This window comes from Acanthochromis polyacanthus, chromosome 16, assembly GCF_021347895.1.
Source record: "Acanthochromis polyacanthus isolate Apoly-LR-REF ecotype Palm Island chromosome 16, KAUST_Apoly_ChrSc, whole genome shotgun sequence".
NCBI classification, from domain to species: domain Eukaryota; kingdom Metazoa; phylum Chordata; class Actinopteri; family Pomacentridae; genus Acanthochromis; species Acanthochromis polyacanthus.
Window position 1 is genome coordinate 4,786,069 of NC_067128.1, and position 16,543 is coordinate 4,802,611.

The window sequence follows — 16,543 nt, forward strand, 5'->3', positions numbered from 1 at the left end:
GTGTGTGTGTGTGTGTGTGTGTGTGTGTGTGTGTGTGTGTGTGTGTGTGTGTGTGTGTGTGTGTGTGTGTGTGTGTGTGTGTGAGCAAGACAGAGAAACAGTGTGAGCCGAGCTGGACCCCTGCGTCTCCTAGTCATTACAGCTCATTTGTCTGAGTGCTATTCCACTTGGCTGGGTTGAGTTAACAGTTTGCCCTGGCGCTCTCCACCCTCCTGAGCTGAGCACAGCGACACATGTGGAGAGAAGGAAATGGGGACATAATGTATGAGTTCGTCTGGGTCGCGTGCATGTACGAACACAAGGAAAGGAAAACTTTTGTTGCTGCTTAACTGCATGCAAGCATATATACATATAAGAATTACAGCATCGTGGTGTCTGAGTCCGAGTACGTATACACTGTCGGATTTCGACAGTGAAGTAGAGACCAAGGCAAAGAGAAAGAAGCCAAGTGCACCAGAGAAGCCGGTCAAGAAACCAATAAGTGGAGAGAGTTCCAAGCCAGGAGGCTCATCCAAGAGCAGCAGAAAAAGTTACGACAACATGTTCCAGATTGGAAAGATGAGATATGTCAGTGACAGAGACTTCAAGGGTAAAGTCCTGATTGACAACAGAGAGTACTGGATGAACCAACATAGGCAGATAAAGCTGGAGAAAATGGGTATCTCCCTGAGTCCTGAGCAATGCAACACAGAAATTGAAGATGTCATTAAGAGAGCATAAACATTCCTTTCAGTGTTATCTGTTGAACTAACTGAACACGTTGGCTAATCAGTTTTGTGTATAAAGTCAGAGTACATCCAGTGATTTAAGAATTACAGCATCGTGGTGCCCGAGTCAATCAGTCTACTTGCAGTTTACTTCCCCGTCTGTCAAGATTCACATATTATATGTAGTGCAGACTTCGAAGGGGTTTAATCAAAGGTATTAATCATCTGAAGGGCAAAACCTGCAGGAAAGTTTGACAGGCATGTTCTATATATTTTTTAAAAAAATCATAAAAATAATACAATTTATCCTAGCTAGAAACTGTAAAAACTGAAACATTTGAGACCCTTGAACTAATCACATGTGATGGTTGGTTCCATTGTTCAAATAAACCCAATCAAAAATTCAATATTTAATCAAACTCACTTAACTCTATATGTTCTGTTAAAAAAAAATCACAAAAAATAAACTGACTGCTGTGACAAACAGTCAGGAGGCAAAAAAAACAGACTATTTGGTTGAACTGCAGGCAGTGTTTCCACAAAGTAAAGAGGAGACAACCATGAAAGAGGTCGAAAACAGAATTAAACATATTTGATCAGTAAAATAAATGCAGCATACAGAGGAGCAAATTGTTGGAAGATACATTCAGCACGGTGAAACATCTTTATAGAGATGATGTGTAACGTAGCGTGAAAAATGCAGAGTTAGTAGAAGTCTTAAAAATGTAAGCAGTAACATATCTATAGTAGGTCGACACCATTTTTTCCAGTACCGGTAACACTGGTGGGAATTTGGAAAAATGTTGTATATGTCCAGGTTTTTTGTAAAAATCAAAGAAGTCAAACTTCCTTTTTTTTTTTCTTTCACAATTTACAGCATTACAAATGTTTGAGTGTTGTTTCCTTCTCGTCATGGTTGTGCTGGTTGCATTGAAGTGGAAACTTTATATTGCAGTGAAAAAATGAGCCCAGACCAAGGAAAATGTGAGAAAAACTGAATGAAGGTCAAAAGACTGAATTAACTTTTTGGAAAAATGGCAGTTATCACTATACAGACATAGATGAATACTGAGTTCTAGTGTCTAGAAGTTTGCTGTAGAGATACTGATGCCCCTTGTGACAATTTTTTTTGATATAGGGATATATAAATGATATTGATTTGATGAGACTTTGAGCTTTGCTGTTCTTGTTCTGCTGTGTTAGTCCAGTGTTGAACCTTTAGCATTCACAAGTATCTCAGCGACAAATTTCGTCATCTGTCCACTACAGTCTGTTGTAAGCTTGCGTGGCTAATAAGCTCCAGGTGAAGCAGTGTTTATTTGTGAAATACATAGATACCGATCTACTGCACAGAAATGAGAATGCATCCTCCAAACACACTAGAAAGTTTAAAATAACTATGCATCTGTTGTGTCCCCAGCTGTCCATGTGTGCATCCACAAGGGAGTATAATCCTGGCTTTCGTGTGTAAGTTTACTGAGAGAAACAAAAAACAGACTCAAATTCCTTGTATGTTCTCACATGTTTGGCCAGTAAAGCTGTTTTTGATTGAACACAAAGTTGCAAGGTGGCTGCAGAAAGTTCTTCAAATATGAACGCTGCTGCAAAGAAGCTAAAATCTAGAGAATCAAAGTCAGTGATCTGACCACATAGCCTTCGTGTCTCCTGTTTCTGAGTTATCATCTTAAATAAAGGCCAGAAAGTTGTTTTTACAGAAATATTATTATGTAAAGTGAAGCTGACCTTTGGTCTTTTTGGTATAAAGTGTCATCACTTCATCTTTTTATCTGATTAGTGTGAAATTTTGCCAGCATTACCGTATAAATTCCTGAGTTACGGGCAGAAATGTCTTTCCTCAGGTCACACTGACCTCCACCAAATTATAATCAGATCAACCTTGAGTCCAAGTAAACATTTGTGCCAATTCCGAAGCATTGCCCTCCAGGCGATCCAGAGATACTGGAATCATGAAATTGGGACAGACGAACGGACAACCGGAAAACATAACGCCTCGGGCATCGGCTGTTTCAGAGCGAAGAGGCATGAAAATGTTTGTGAGTGAACTCGCAGCACCGGCGGCTGTTTAATCCCCATGATCCCCTGGAAAGTCTAATGACAGCTAATCAGATGCACATCCACAGTCTAATTAACCAATTACCAGCTAATGGATACACATACACCACGCAAAATGCCATGGATTCATTACGAGACACTCATAGTTTTCACTTTACCCCAGACTCTTTTCCTGGTGCCAAATGAGGAAGACAGAAGGCTGCGAACAAAAGACATCAGCTACACGCCTCCAAATGTCTTTCTGAAAAGTTGCAGTAGGACAAATGAAGTATACTAACCGAGACAAGAGATAAAAATACCACTCAAATCACATTATGTTAAAAGAACAGAAACAATAACACCATCTGCACATGGAAAACCTCCCAGCGTGCATCTTTAAATTTGAAATTGCGTCTACGTCTGAAGATCACAGACAGCCATTTTCTAAGCCGAATATCTTTTTTGGCTGCTTAATTAACATCTAATAAAATAATATGCAGAGAATCCGCTCCAGAATGTCAAATAAGCGCAAAGCAAAACTGAAGAAACACCTCATTTTCAGTCAGCACAGCAGCTCAGAAATAAACCTCATGTCATGGTGCTTATTCACACTTTTACTGCCTTGAAGTCACTCTGGGAGAAAAGAAAAACAGCTTTGTCCAGCCTCGTTCCAAATATTCTTTTTTTTTGTAGAAATAACTCTGCATAGGAACACACACAGTGAAACAATGTGGTGACCTGTCAGAGCAGCTAATATAAAAATTAACAATCAATAAAAACCGGGCAATTAAGTCAAGAAAGAAACTCCAGCGATGCAGCGCAGCGGGAGTCTATATAAAGAAAAACCTGGAAAAACAACACAATTAAGGCGAGTGTGAAAACCATCTGGCTGCTTCTGTTTGGCTACAATAGAAATAACTTTTTTAGAGCTTACAGCTAATGGAGCAAGTACTCATTAAAATGTCTCCCTCGTTTTTGTTTTTTTTTAAAGCTAAAAAAAGTTTACGCCTTTCCATCTTCTAAACATATTGCAGAGCGGCTCTTCATAGTCCATTAATATTCATATTAACAGAGATCTTATCCTTGACATGAGCGATGAGCTTCATTTGGCAAAAACATGGCAAGTATAGGGAAATTGGCAAAGACATTTGTGCTACTGTTTGACGTTCTGGCATTGTTCCCATCATGTTTTACTATTTAAAGTTCTCCTAATCAATACTTCTGCATTAAGAATGGGTAAACTTTGGTTTCACGTACCGATGGACAATCATGACTAGAGTTTATAGTCCTTTTAACGTGTCTGTCAATAACTGGTTTGGTTTTATATCCTGTAACTTTACAATTTCAGACCTCCTAGTAACACTTTTACACATACAGCAGCTAGAAGCCATAATAATACTAACACTAGCAATAACAATACGTAGTAGTTTTAAAGTGCTTAACAACAAAACAAATGCCAAATGAGAGCAATAAAACAAAATTAAACAAAAAGTAAGACACAAAACATGCAATATAAATAAAACAGTCCGATCAAGTTAATGTTCTGAAACAGAACACTGAAGACAAAAGCAAAGCTTTACAGTAAAAGAATAAAAAGACTGGCATTACAAAAGCAGCCAAACAATTTTAAACATTAGGCTTAAGACCCTATAATGCTATTTATTGTGTCATTGGACCCGAGTAATTTACAAAACTAGGGATTCAAGCTCTACAAAGAAAAGAAAATAATCTAATTTACCTGTCTGTGATACATGCATTATGGCTGAGAACCTACAGTGTTATTAATTATGGAGAATAACCTAACTTAAGTAACAATGTAGCTAAGATTTTCAGGATAAACCCCGACAGTATTAATAATTATGTAGATGAAATCGACTAATTTAGAGGTAAGGTTTTGACCCTCCAAACATACAAGAGTGTAGATGCACTGTACATCGGTCAGCTGAACATAAACACAAGCTGGACTGATGTTTCTGCAACAATATTTGTGTTTGGTGGGTCCAGGAGTGAGTTTTCTTTGCAGTATCTTACATTTTTTGTAGCATTTTCAGTAACTTTTTGCCTTTGTCTACAATACCAAACTAATTGGATAAATACAGGCAACAACACTACTTGGTTAAGTAGAAGAAAAGATCGTGGTTTAGATCAAAACCCAGTTGTTTTTATTTGTCCTGCCACAAAAGCAGACCCTAAAACTGGGAATGTCTTCCAATTATACTTTTTTTTGTGTGAATATAATTAGTTTTGTGCTGCAGAACAACAGAGCTATTCTGTTTTGAAAAACTGTGTGAGAAACAAGAAAGAGTTATGCAGAAATACCACAAATATTCACTGCAATTTCACCACGACCGTGTGCAGCTGGTCCACCAAAGATTTAACAAAAGTTCGGCACAGTTTATATGCAACTGTGGTACCTCAATACTCTTTTTAAAAAGTAATAATAGATTGAGAAAATGACCATTAGGCTACAGACAACAGCCGGTTAACTTAGCATCAACAAAGACTGAAAATGGGAAATAGCAGCTGGTGTGGATGTGATGGAGGGGAACAAAATCTGCACCTCTAAAAGCTCACCAATTAACATATTGAGTCTCATTTGCTGCATCCCTGAAGACAAAATGCTAAAACACCTCGCTTTACCAAATTAAAAGATCCTGATTTTTCAAAAAGAATTGTTGAATATATTTATATATAATTTTACCATTTCTAGTATTTTTTTTTTGAGTCTCAAATGTTGATTTCCGCCTTAATAATCCATTATTGGTTAGGCTCTGCTGACAAATGCTGAAATAATACCTGCACCGTGAGCATATTAAGGCTCAATGTGAAAGAATGTTAATTAAAAATGAGTCTCAGAGGAGCAACTTAAATTTCCAGGCTGCAAAAAAAAGTTTAATTCACCTCAAATTTATTACAAGGAGCGAATGTGTCAGGCCCACACACACACACACACACACACACACACACCAAGACTATAATACTCCCCCATATGCACGCGACACACAAGTTCACAGATTGACTGCGCTCAGCAAGAAGTGCTTCACGGATGGCAGTTTTCCTTTCTTTTTCCGCTTGACAGACTTATCAACCGAGCTCAGGTGGTGCCCCATCTGCTTGCGCACATTTAAAATACACACACGCACTCGCCCCCCCCACACACACACACACACACTTACTGCTTACACAAGAAGACACATGCTCAAAGAATAAACTCAATCAAATGTCTGCCCTTCAAATTTCATTTCTGATCCCCCTCCTAGCTCCGTGGCTCTCCTCCTCCCTCTGACCACACACTGACCTCTCCTCCTGTTCTCCCACGTCCTTTTTCACTTTCTTATCCTCCGACAACACTCCCCCGGCAACCTCAAACTCTCCTTCCAGTCTTTATTTTATCTCCCTCGCCGTCCCCTTACGTCTAAAACTGCAATCCCAGAGACCGAGGGCCCCGCTGTGCAGAGCCCAAGCCCGTCCAATGCAGCAGATGGTTGAGCAACGCATGTATGCAGACAAGCGCTGCAGAAACACACACTCTACACCACTCAGTACTACAAGTATACATACTATTACAGAGAGGGTCAAAGGACATTCTGTATCTAACGCTGCAGTGCATTAGAACGCACCATTTTTCACACTTATGAAACCGCCACACACACACTCAGAGAGTCAGTCATAATAAGAACTTTAGCTTCAGATGAGTTCAAAACGCAATCAGGAAAACTTACATATATTTCTCAATCATGGAGCCATTGGGGTATAATGCATCATGAATGTATTCATCCCAGCAGCATTTATATAATTCTGTTGTACAGAGCCACGAGCTACTGCGAATCAATACGCGCTTCAGCCTGCATAATGGGGATGCAGAAGGCATAAGATATGCACATACCAAACACTATAAAATGGGCCTTGACAGAAAAATGCTTCAAGAAACTGCAGAGAACAAAGAGAAACTACTGGATCGAGGATGAGTAATGGGACGACGCTGGGCGCGCATAACGCAACAAATGTTTTCTCTCGAGAGGCAAATGATTCTTCATAAACCCTCATGCAACTAACTGCATTACAGGCAATTAAAGATGCGAGAAAGGAAAAAAAAAGAGAAAAATACTGACCTGACGCAATCCTCCCCGGTGTTTGTTTACTGGCTAATAAACAACACCGGCTGCACAGTGGAGTCAGGCTGGTAAACTGACCTCTCCATAAAGTGCCATTTGTTAGGCAATTATCTTTATTCCACCGAGCAGAAAATAAGTTGTGCTGAATGGTAAGGTGTGCTGGTGCGAAACTCATAATGCCATGCAGACACTGTAATTAGGCAGCTCTTTACAGGGTTGAGGAGTGTGGTCCTGGCTGACCTGCAGGGGGAAAAAACTCGCAGCCAAAAGCGATTTTGCAGGCGCCTTCCAATTTACATGAATTATTCTTTGATTTTAACAACGTAAACAAACGTGGTCTCCGACATCGGTGGCAGTTAGACGGCGAGTGATTGGCTGGCTGCTTAGCAGAGCTGCTGCTAAAGAGTTTGTTGGAGATGCTTACGTGTTGAGTTTGCTGTTAAAGAGCCTCAGTGCAGGAGTTCGGGTGGACATGTTCAACCTTTCATGGTAACTTTAATCAGTCATTTCTCTGATAGTGGAAAGAAAAGGCCTGTCCTGAAAGATTAGCATCATTAAAGTAACCGCACAAGAAAGTACTGGGGTTGATCAAATCCCTGAGCGGCACGGCTCAGTAGAGTGGCCGTCTTGTAACTGGAAGGTTGCCGGTTCGATGCTCGGCCCATCGAGCTCATGTCGAGGTGTCCCTGAGCAAGACATTGAACCCCTAATTGCTCCTGGTGGGTTGTGGTTAGCACCTTGCATGGCAGCTTCCACCATCAGTGTGTGAATGGGTGAATGTGACGCATCATGTAAAGCGCTTTGGATAAAAGCGCTATATAAATACAACCGATTACCCTACAAAAAAATATAAAATACTACATTACCTCCCTGGAGAATACTGTAACTATTGTAATAATGTAGTTCAGACTCTACAGCATATAAAATTAAAGAACTTGACTTATATAAATATTACTTCTAAACTCCAAAAGCTTTACTAGACATTTAGAACTACACTACCAGTCAAAAGTCTGGACACACCTTCTCAATTAATGTTTTTTTCTTTATTTTTACTGCTTTCTACATTGTAGATACATACAGAAGACATCAAAACTATGAAGTAAGACATGTGGAATTATGTAGCAAACAATTGTGAAATGAATCTAAATATGTTTTATATTTAAGATTCTTAAAAATAGCCACCCTTTGCTTTGAAAACATTAGCATTTTCTCAATGAGCTTCATGAGGTAACCTGAAATGGTTTTCACTTCACAGGTGTGCCTTATTGAGGTAAATTTGTGGAATTTATTGTCTTCTTACTTGTGTTGTGTAGAAGTCAGGTTGATACACAGTCGACAGCCCTTTTTTTACTGTTAGAATCCATATTATGGCAACAACAAATCAGTTAAGTAAAGCAAAACGACAGTACATCACTACTTAAAGAACTGAAGGTCAGTCAGTCTGGAAAGTTGCAAAAACTTTGAATGTAACCCCAAAGTGCAGTTGCAAAAACCTTCAAGCGCCACAACGAAACTGGCTCACATGAGGAAAGGAAGACCAAGAGTCACCTCTGCTGCTGAGGATAAGTTCATCTGAGTCACCAGCCTCAGACTTCACAACTTAACAGCACCTCAGATCAGAGCCCAGATAAACGCCACACAGAGTTCCAGTAGCAGACACATCTCTACATCAACTGTTCAGAGGAGACTGACCAATCAGGGCTTTATGGTCAAATAGCTGCTAAGAAACCACTACTAAAGAAAAGCAACAAACAAAAGAGATTTGTTTATGCCAAGAAACACAAGGAATGGACATTAGACCAGCGGAAATCTGGGCTTTGGTTTGATGAGTCCAAATTTGATATCTTTGGTTCCACCTGCCGTGTCTTTGTGCGACACAGAAAAGGTGAACGGATGGTCTCTACATGCATGGTTCCCACTGTGAAGCATGGAGGAGGAGGTGTGATGGTGTGGGGGTGCTTTGCTGGTGACACTGTTGGGGATTTACTCCAAATTCAAGGCACACTGAACCAGCATGGCTCCCACAGCATCCTGCAGTGACATGACATCCCGTCCGGTCTGTGTTTTGTTGGACCATCGTTTACATTCCAACAGGACAATGACCCCAAACACACCTCCAGGCTGTAGAAGGACTATTTGACCAAGAAGGAGAGTGATGAAGTGCTGCGTCTCCACAGTCACCTGACCTGAATCCAGTCCAGATGGTTTGAGATGAGATGGACCTCAGAGTGAAGGAAAAAGAGCCGACAAGTGCTCAGCATCTCTGGGAACTTCTTCAAACTGTTGGAAAACCATTTCAGGTTCTACCTCATGAAGCTCATAGACAGAATACCAAGAATGTTCAAAGCAGCAATCAAAGCAAAAGGTGTCTAATTTAAAGAATCTAAAATATAAAACATGTTTTAACTTATTTCACACTTTTTTGTTTACTACATAATTACCTCTGCCAGGAGGTTATGTAATCATCGGAGTTTGTTTGTCTGTTTGTCTGTTAACAGCATAACTCAAAAAGTTATGGACGGATTTTCACCAATTTTTTACAGAATGTCCGGAAGAGCAAAAGTAACAATCGATAAAATTTTGGAGGTGATCCGGATCACCGTCTGGATCCAGGATTTTTTTGAAGGACTCTGTACAATTGAGAGAGATGGCCACCGTCCATAACTTTTTGAGTTATGCTGTTAACAGACAAACAGACAAACAGACAGACAGACAGACAGCCAGCCTGGCGGAGGTCTGCGCTCTCCGAGTGCTTTTCTAGTTCCATATGTGTTCATTCATAGTTTTGAGGCCTTCAGTGAGAATCTACAACGTAAATAAAGAGAAACCTTTAATTTATAAGGTGTGTCCAAATGTTTGACTGGAAGTGTATGACCTTCTGTGGACATGTTCAGTATTTACACTAGTTGTTCCCAAAACATTATGGTGTCCTAAATCACTGCTCTCCATGTGGAGTCCTGACCTCGCTGTCATCTCGCTGCAGTAAAATATAAATAGTGGTTGGTTGTGTGGGAGGTGCACCTTGCGACCTGGACCACAGATGCTGCACATCAGTTCATCTTATATGCCTGTTTGTACCTGCAGAAAGCCTCGGCCGGGTCCTGGGCGTCTGCATCTCCTGCCTCGCGTGGGGCAACATGTGGTAACGTTTGGATTCGTTCACCAGGTCGCGACACGCCTCCGACGATTTGATGAGCTCCTCGTTGTCCACGACATTCAGCAGGTAGGACGGATGGATGAAGGGGAGACGCACAACCGCCAGCAGCTCCGACAAATGCTGGGAAAACAGAAGGAGAAGAATTAGATGTTAAATCCGCCAGAAGCGCAAGCAAAAATAAAGTTTAAATGAATATACTCTGGGCAAAACCGGCATGAAGGATCAAAGAACGGTAGATCAGAGTTGGCAAATACAGACTTTCACAGTAGTTTTAATACTCAACTTCATTTTTAAAGTTGTTTTTTGCTGTACAAATAACACTTTTTTATGTCTTGAAAGAGGACAGGAAAAGAAACTATCACTGTAGATAAAAGCCAGGGCTGTTAGTCGGCGGAAACCTGGCAGTAGCGAGACCATTAGATCAGTTACTGTCAGTGTCAGAGCTTCAAAGCTTCAGTTTAACACCCAGCATGTGTCAGTTTGCTATTTTTATACCTGTGTAGGACAAAATGCCCTGACAAGGATGGAAAAAAAACAGAGGATACCTTGCAATATCTGCATGGTTTTATGTGCCAACATTTTCATTCCAGAGACTCAGCCATTAAAAGTTATTCATCACGGAACAAGAAGCCGCAAATAACATTTCTGCAAAGTTTCCTCTACTTTCGTATGCACGTTTGGTTACGCCGTGAGAGTTGAAGCGAGGCAGCGGGGGGTATCTTACTTCCACCTTCTGCTTCGTAATTTTTTTTCTCTTTTATCTCGTCTCCAAATGAAATCTTTCAACAGACAGCTAATGTTCTTTTGCTGCTAAAATTAAGATCCGGTTCTGGCTAATCACGAGCCATTCAAGCCAAGATGCTGCGGCGCCCTCAGCTAGTTATTTTGGGGGCGGGGGGAGAGAACAGATTATTTTGACACAAATTTGGCTTAAAATCTGCACTTTTTATTTGCTAGTAGTGATGAGTTGGTTCACATCGATTAGGATTTTATACTTAAATGATGGAAATCCGAGTGAAACCTCGCCGACACAAATATTTGAGCATGTTTGCACCGTCTCTGCATACATTTATGTGTGCTTATACTGTATAGGTGTTCAGAGGAAGGACATACTGTTGCCATGGCAACCATGTCTATAGCTCTGGCTGTCGAGTATTTTTTTTCCTCTTTTTTTTTTTCCCCTTTCCTTGCACAAGTGTATGTGTCCCCCCCCACCCGCCCCTCAATGGGAATCTCATCTGTGTCGACAGTAAAAGCTGTAAACAAGCTCGGACAAAGCGACAGAGAGCTGGACGGAGATTTGACCCCGTTGACCCCCTTCGGCTCAGAGCGACGTGACCGAGATCCGCCGAGAGGGACGAGCGACAAAACAACAGACTCAGAGAAACATCGTTCAGGGGACAGAGCAAACAATAAGCTGACACTCTTGCCTAAGCATCTTCCTCCTCCGACTTGAGGCCTTGGTACACTCCTATTTGTTCTCCTTGACGCATCTGACCAGAAAGGAGGGAATAAGAAAGAGCCCGAGGAGGAGGCAGGAAGAAGAGTGAGGATGTAAAGATGACAGCAGAAATCTCCCGGTGACATTTCCTCTTTTAACAAAACACCAGCCTGAAACTGGGACTTCCTGCCTCTCCTTACCCACGATGCACACGGCGCATTTTGTCAAACAAACAGCTCGATATCCTCATAAACACTCGCCGGTTGCTCGAAGCACCTCAGTTCCAATACGAACGAGGAGCTAAAGTCTAAAGCAGGCTACTTAAAATACTCGGATATTCTCCCGGGAAGACTCCCCCGGCTCAAGAGGAGCTACTACTTCCAATTAAAGTGCCCCCATTGTGGGAGACCTGACCCAGTAGTTACTGAGTCATGTCACACTCAAATGGAGGACTTAAGCTTCAGGCTCTCTGCTCTGGACTTTTATTACAAGCTACTTTTCTGCAGGTCTGCCGCTACATCACCTGCATTAGTCTCATTAGGATGACGTATCATGTTCTTAATGCCTGTAATTGGATTGAATTGGAAAAAAAGAAAATGCATAAGCTTTAATTCAACAAATATTCTTTAAATATTACAATTTAAAAAGTAAGCGATTGAATTTCATAGTGTTTAAAGCAGATTTCGGCTCATGAGATCATGTACGGGCATCCGCAGGTCATCTGAAATAGGTCCACTACTGACCGTTCTGACCCTCAGAGCTAAATTAAAGCTGTATATGGGGCAGTTCCAGCCAGGTGGTGCCCTTCATGGCACAGCAGAAATAAATGGGTTCAACCTCCCATGGGTGCATCTGGAAATCTTGCTTTTTTTTGGAAACGGCAGGTGGACTGGCTCCAATTTTTGTCTTTGGGCTCCTCAGGTGTGAAGTTGCAGGTTGTGCGTTTTTCGCCGGGGGGATGTTCCCAGCAACTAATTTCCCAGTCGATTAAACAGGAATTTATACTTCGATTAGTTCAAAAAGTAAGAAAACACCGGCTGCCTTCCAATCTGGCAGTGCTAATTTTGATGACAAGGCAAGTTCGGCTCTACATTTTATTAACTTTCAGAAGTCTTTGGGTCAAACTATAATTGAAGGACTTTTGAAGTTCATGGGATATGTTAAACTTTATATGGAAAATAACAAATTGTATCTGTGTCTGAGAAATCACTTTCAACTAAGTTGCCCATAACAAAAACAGCTCTCAAGGAAATGTGTTACTTCCAGATCACATGACCTGCTCCACATGATGTCATTTCCTCCTGAAGAAAAGTCTGGCAAAACTCTGAGGCTTTCTGACTTATTTAATACAATATCTTTATAAATCACTTCCAATTTTATTCAATTGTATATATAATATTTAGAAGAATCTTTCTCTAAAAATGCCATGTGGTGTTTGGTTATAGGCGGCCATGTTGATTTTAGACCTGAAAACAACAAAAATGTCAACTATGTTACAAAAGTTCCCACAATTATATATTGACCCCTTTAACAAAGTGGACACATGTCATGTGCTGATCTGCATTATCTTTTTAGACCAAACAGGAACACAGCATCTGCCGATAAACAAAGTCAGATTAGTTTTCAGAGTGTCGCTACTGTTAGCAGGGCTGGATGTGGTAACACACTGCTCCAATACATGCTGGTTTCTGAAATTAAAATCACACTGTAATTTAAAAAAAAAAATCTACTGTCATTTTATACAAATAAAAAAAGAAATACATTTAAAAAGTATTAATTTACATGTCGACTGTAAGAACAAAAGGAGGCAAAACTAGAAACAATATCCATATAAAAATCTGTAATTTCACAAATGGCACTAAGTCTTTTTACAACAGTTGACCATAAAGTCATAATATTTTTGATTGTATTTAAATCTGAAAAAAATAGAATTGTTTGACAAAATGAAGTTCTTTAAAATGCAAAACATCTGATAAAGGGTTAAAAAAATTAAAGGTATTTTAAAGATTTTGTCTGTGTTGTTAAACTACAGCTAATATCTAAACAAAGAATAGAAAAAAGTATACATTTCTATACCAAAGGGCAAAACTGTAAATAACGTCCGCATTAAAAAAAAAAAAAACTGCACTGAATTTAAATCTGCAAAAAATATGTTCTTTTACTGATATTTATTTTATAGATATGACTGTCTTTTACAGTTTAATGGAATTTTTTCTGGTTATTTATTTATTAGTTGTTGTTGTTTTTTTTTGTTTTTTTTACAGTGTGCAGTGTTGCAAACCTATATTCAACCAACCAGCACAGTTTGACAGTATTTTGACAAAGAAAATCAAAATACTGTCAAACGGTGCTGGTTTTACCAGATGTTGTCCGTCCCACGTTGATGATTTACAACATCTGTGGGGAGATGTGAGCTGCTGTCCGCTGGGACTGCAGCCGCGACGCAACAGTAAACCAACCTCATACATTAATATAATACTAATTATTTGTTAACCCCACTGGCATCTCTAGTGCTGATTGGGGGAGACGGTGATTTTTAACGATTTAGTTCACAAATGGAGCACATCACTAATACAAAAGTTCAAATTCTTCAGTGCTTTGTGAAACTTTCTTTCATGTTGGTATGAAAGTTCAGCATTGGCCTTAGAAACAGAGTATGTGATATGACGCTACAGAACAGCTACTAAATGGACTTGATTGTTCTGTTTGTGGTGTTTCAATGGTCAAGATTGAATTTTGGAGAATTTATTAGGTTTGTTACCAAAGGAAATCTGACATTTCAAGTACAGTTCCTGCATGTCAATTCTCTCAGTTTCAATCCTGAGTTACTAACAGAATGTGTCTCTGTGACTGAACCCAGCTGTACTCCACAATGTCCCTGCAGTTGTTCTGCTGCAAAGTGCTCCTGGTTAATTTAGGGTCACAAAAGGCTGCAGCACTTTGGTAAAAGGTGACAGAACAGAGAGCAGCGAGGGAGGATGAATTGCAGAGTACACTGAATGAAGAGCAAAGACTGGTGGGGTTTGAAAGAGAGGCTTGAAAACTGATAAAAAAAAGACAAATTTCCAGTAAGTTGAGAGAAAAAGATGGAGGTTTGAGCCATTGGGTAAAAAACAAGGTTAGAGTCTAGTGGCAGGTCGTTGCATAATCATCTTAAGTCCTATTCACACGGGATTAATGTTACCTCGGGATCAATAGTGATCTGTAATAATTGCAGAAGGATGTCTGTGATCTTAATCACACATGAATGCACCATGTCTGTAATTTGTCAAGTCAAAACTCCATCACACATTGTGTAGTCCCATGCTAATCTGCATCTTAGTGATTGTTTTTTCAGTTTTTTTTTGTTTGTTTTTTTATTGTGCACCTTTTTCTACCTCTTTTCCCGTTGAATTATGGAGGCTATGGTGGAAATTATTGACAGTATTTTTGGTGCAAATGCAGGAGTATTCTGATACACAACAGACCTATGGCCCATTAGCAGAAATGGCAAAATCAGATCAACAAGAAGAGGGAAATTTGGGAGGATATTGAGATGGATGACATGCATAGCACCATGCGGTAAGAAACATTTTTCTAGGCCTGTCCTCCAACAGGCTCAATACAAACGCCATGATCACCCGTTATCCCAACAACACTGCCCACTATTTTCAAGTCATGTTGCTGCTTTGATATATTTTCTGCTGCCATGAAGACCAAATACCACATTAAGCTGATCATTTTAACCCGAACCACAAGCTTTCCATGAACCCAACCAACGGGTTTTTGTGCCTAAACCCAACGAGACCCTAACAATAGCGCTGCTACAACATAGGCTTTTAACTTTGACACATGGGCCTAAGGGTTCCGGAAAGCACAAAGTATGTTGTCCTGGCGACACTGTCGGTTCAGCATGTTGGACAGAGCAGGTACCACAACGTATTCTGTGCCCCACATGGACATGACAACAGCGGATGGTGCAACGTGATTTGACATATCTTGACTCAATTCAAGTAAGTAAAATACAGACTTCGCTTATCCCGTGCAAATCTACTGCAAGAAACACGGACGTGGGGGTAATTCACAAATTAACAGAGATCCTCAGGTAACACTAATCCCGTGCGAACAGTACTATAGACTGTATCAGAGTATAAACAATTTGTATCTCTGATGCAGACTTGCAAGAATAACGGTGTCAACTAATTATGCAGAGTTCTAGTTTTGCCCAAAAGTTCTGGTCTTCTCTTGCAGTCCAAAACCACACAGCTTAGTTGAGCTGGGAACTCTATCGTTCATATACCAGGTGTTTCCCGTCTCTTCTCTTGTGCAGTCCATCCTGTAATGGATATCGATGAATGTAAGTTTTGAAAAATGGTCATCAAACGTGCTTTTTTAGGACCAAGCTGCTTCCAGAGTTTGACAAATTCTGGGCACGACCAGTCGACAACTGAAGAGTCTTAAAACAGTGACGGGTGTCTGCGCTGGAACTCATGGAACACATGCAGTATTGTCTCAGAACAACCATCCTCAGTCACACATGCAAGCTTAGGTATGCTTTCTGTTGTCTGTCTGTGGAAAATGATATACAAAAACGGAAAGAAAAAAACCCAAGGCATCCCACTGTACCATCTGCAAATCCTCGCTACATACAAACCCACATCTGTTGCAGCCTCTCTTCGCTTGCCAAATATCTTTTAATGGCAGTAAAACTACCTCAAAGAGAGCATCTGGTGTCTGCAAAAAGGTAAGGACGGCTAGTGCTGCCACATACAGGAAAAATATCCGCCCAAAAATACGCCCACGCTCGCATACAGACACCGAGAGGCATGCACATGTGAATACAGAAGGAGACAGATGGGTACATTCAGCGGTAATGTCTCTACTGTGATTGTACAGCTAAAAAAGAATGTGTTATTTGTGGTCAAAGCTGCCGTTAATCTGGACGGTGTGTTCGGTATGGAAGTTGATTTGACCGTAAATCTTGTTAGTGAGATTAAGACAATGTATAATCTCTGAGGCTGATTAAATGTACAACATGGGATATCCCCTGTAAGTGGATGGAAGCAGAGTCTGCTGCTCTACTTTAATTCAG

At 40.4% G+C, this 16,543-nt stretch overlaps 1 protein-coding gene across 3 annotated transcripts in view; it reads right to left on the reverse strand.

Moving 5' to 3' along the window:
• The window catches only part of LOC110951560 (kelch-like protein 29), a 326,566-nt gene that overhangs the window by 81,879 nt on the left and 228,144 nt on the right, over positions 1-16,543 (reverse strand). For all 3 annotated transcript variants that reach the window (XM_022194687.2, XM_022194685.2, XM_022194686.2), the window contains one exon: positions 9,953-10,151. In XM_022194687.2, the coding sequence (XP_022050379.1) occupies positions 9,953-10,151 (199 nt within the window). The remainder of the gene's footprint in view (positions 1-9,952; positions 10,152-16,543) is intronic.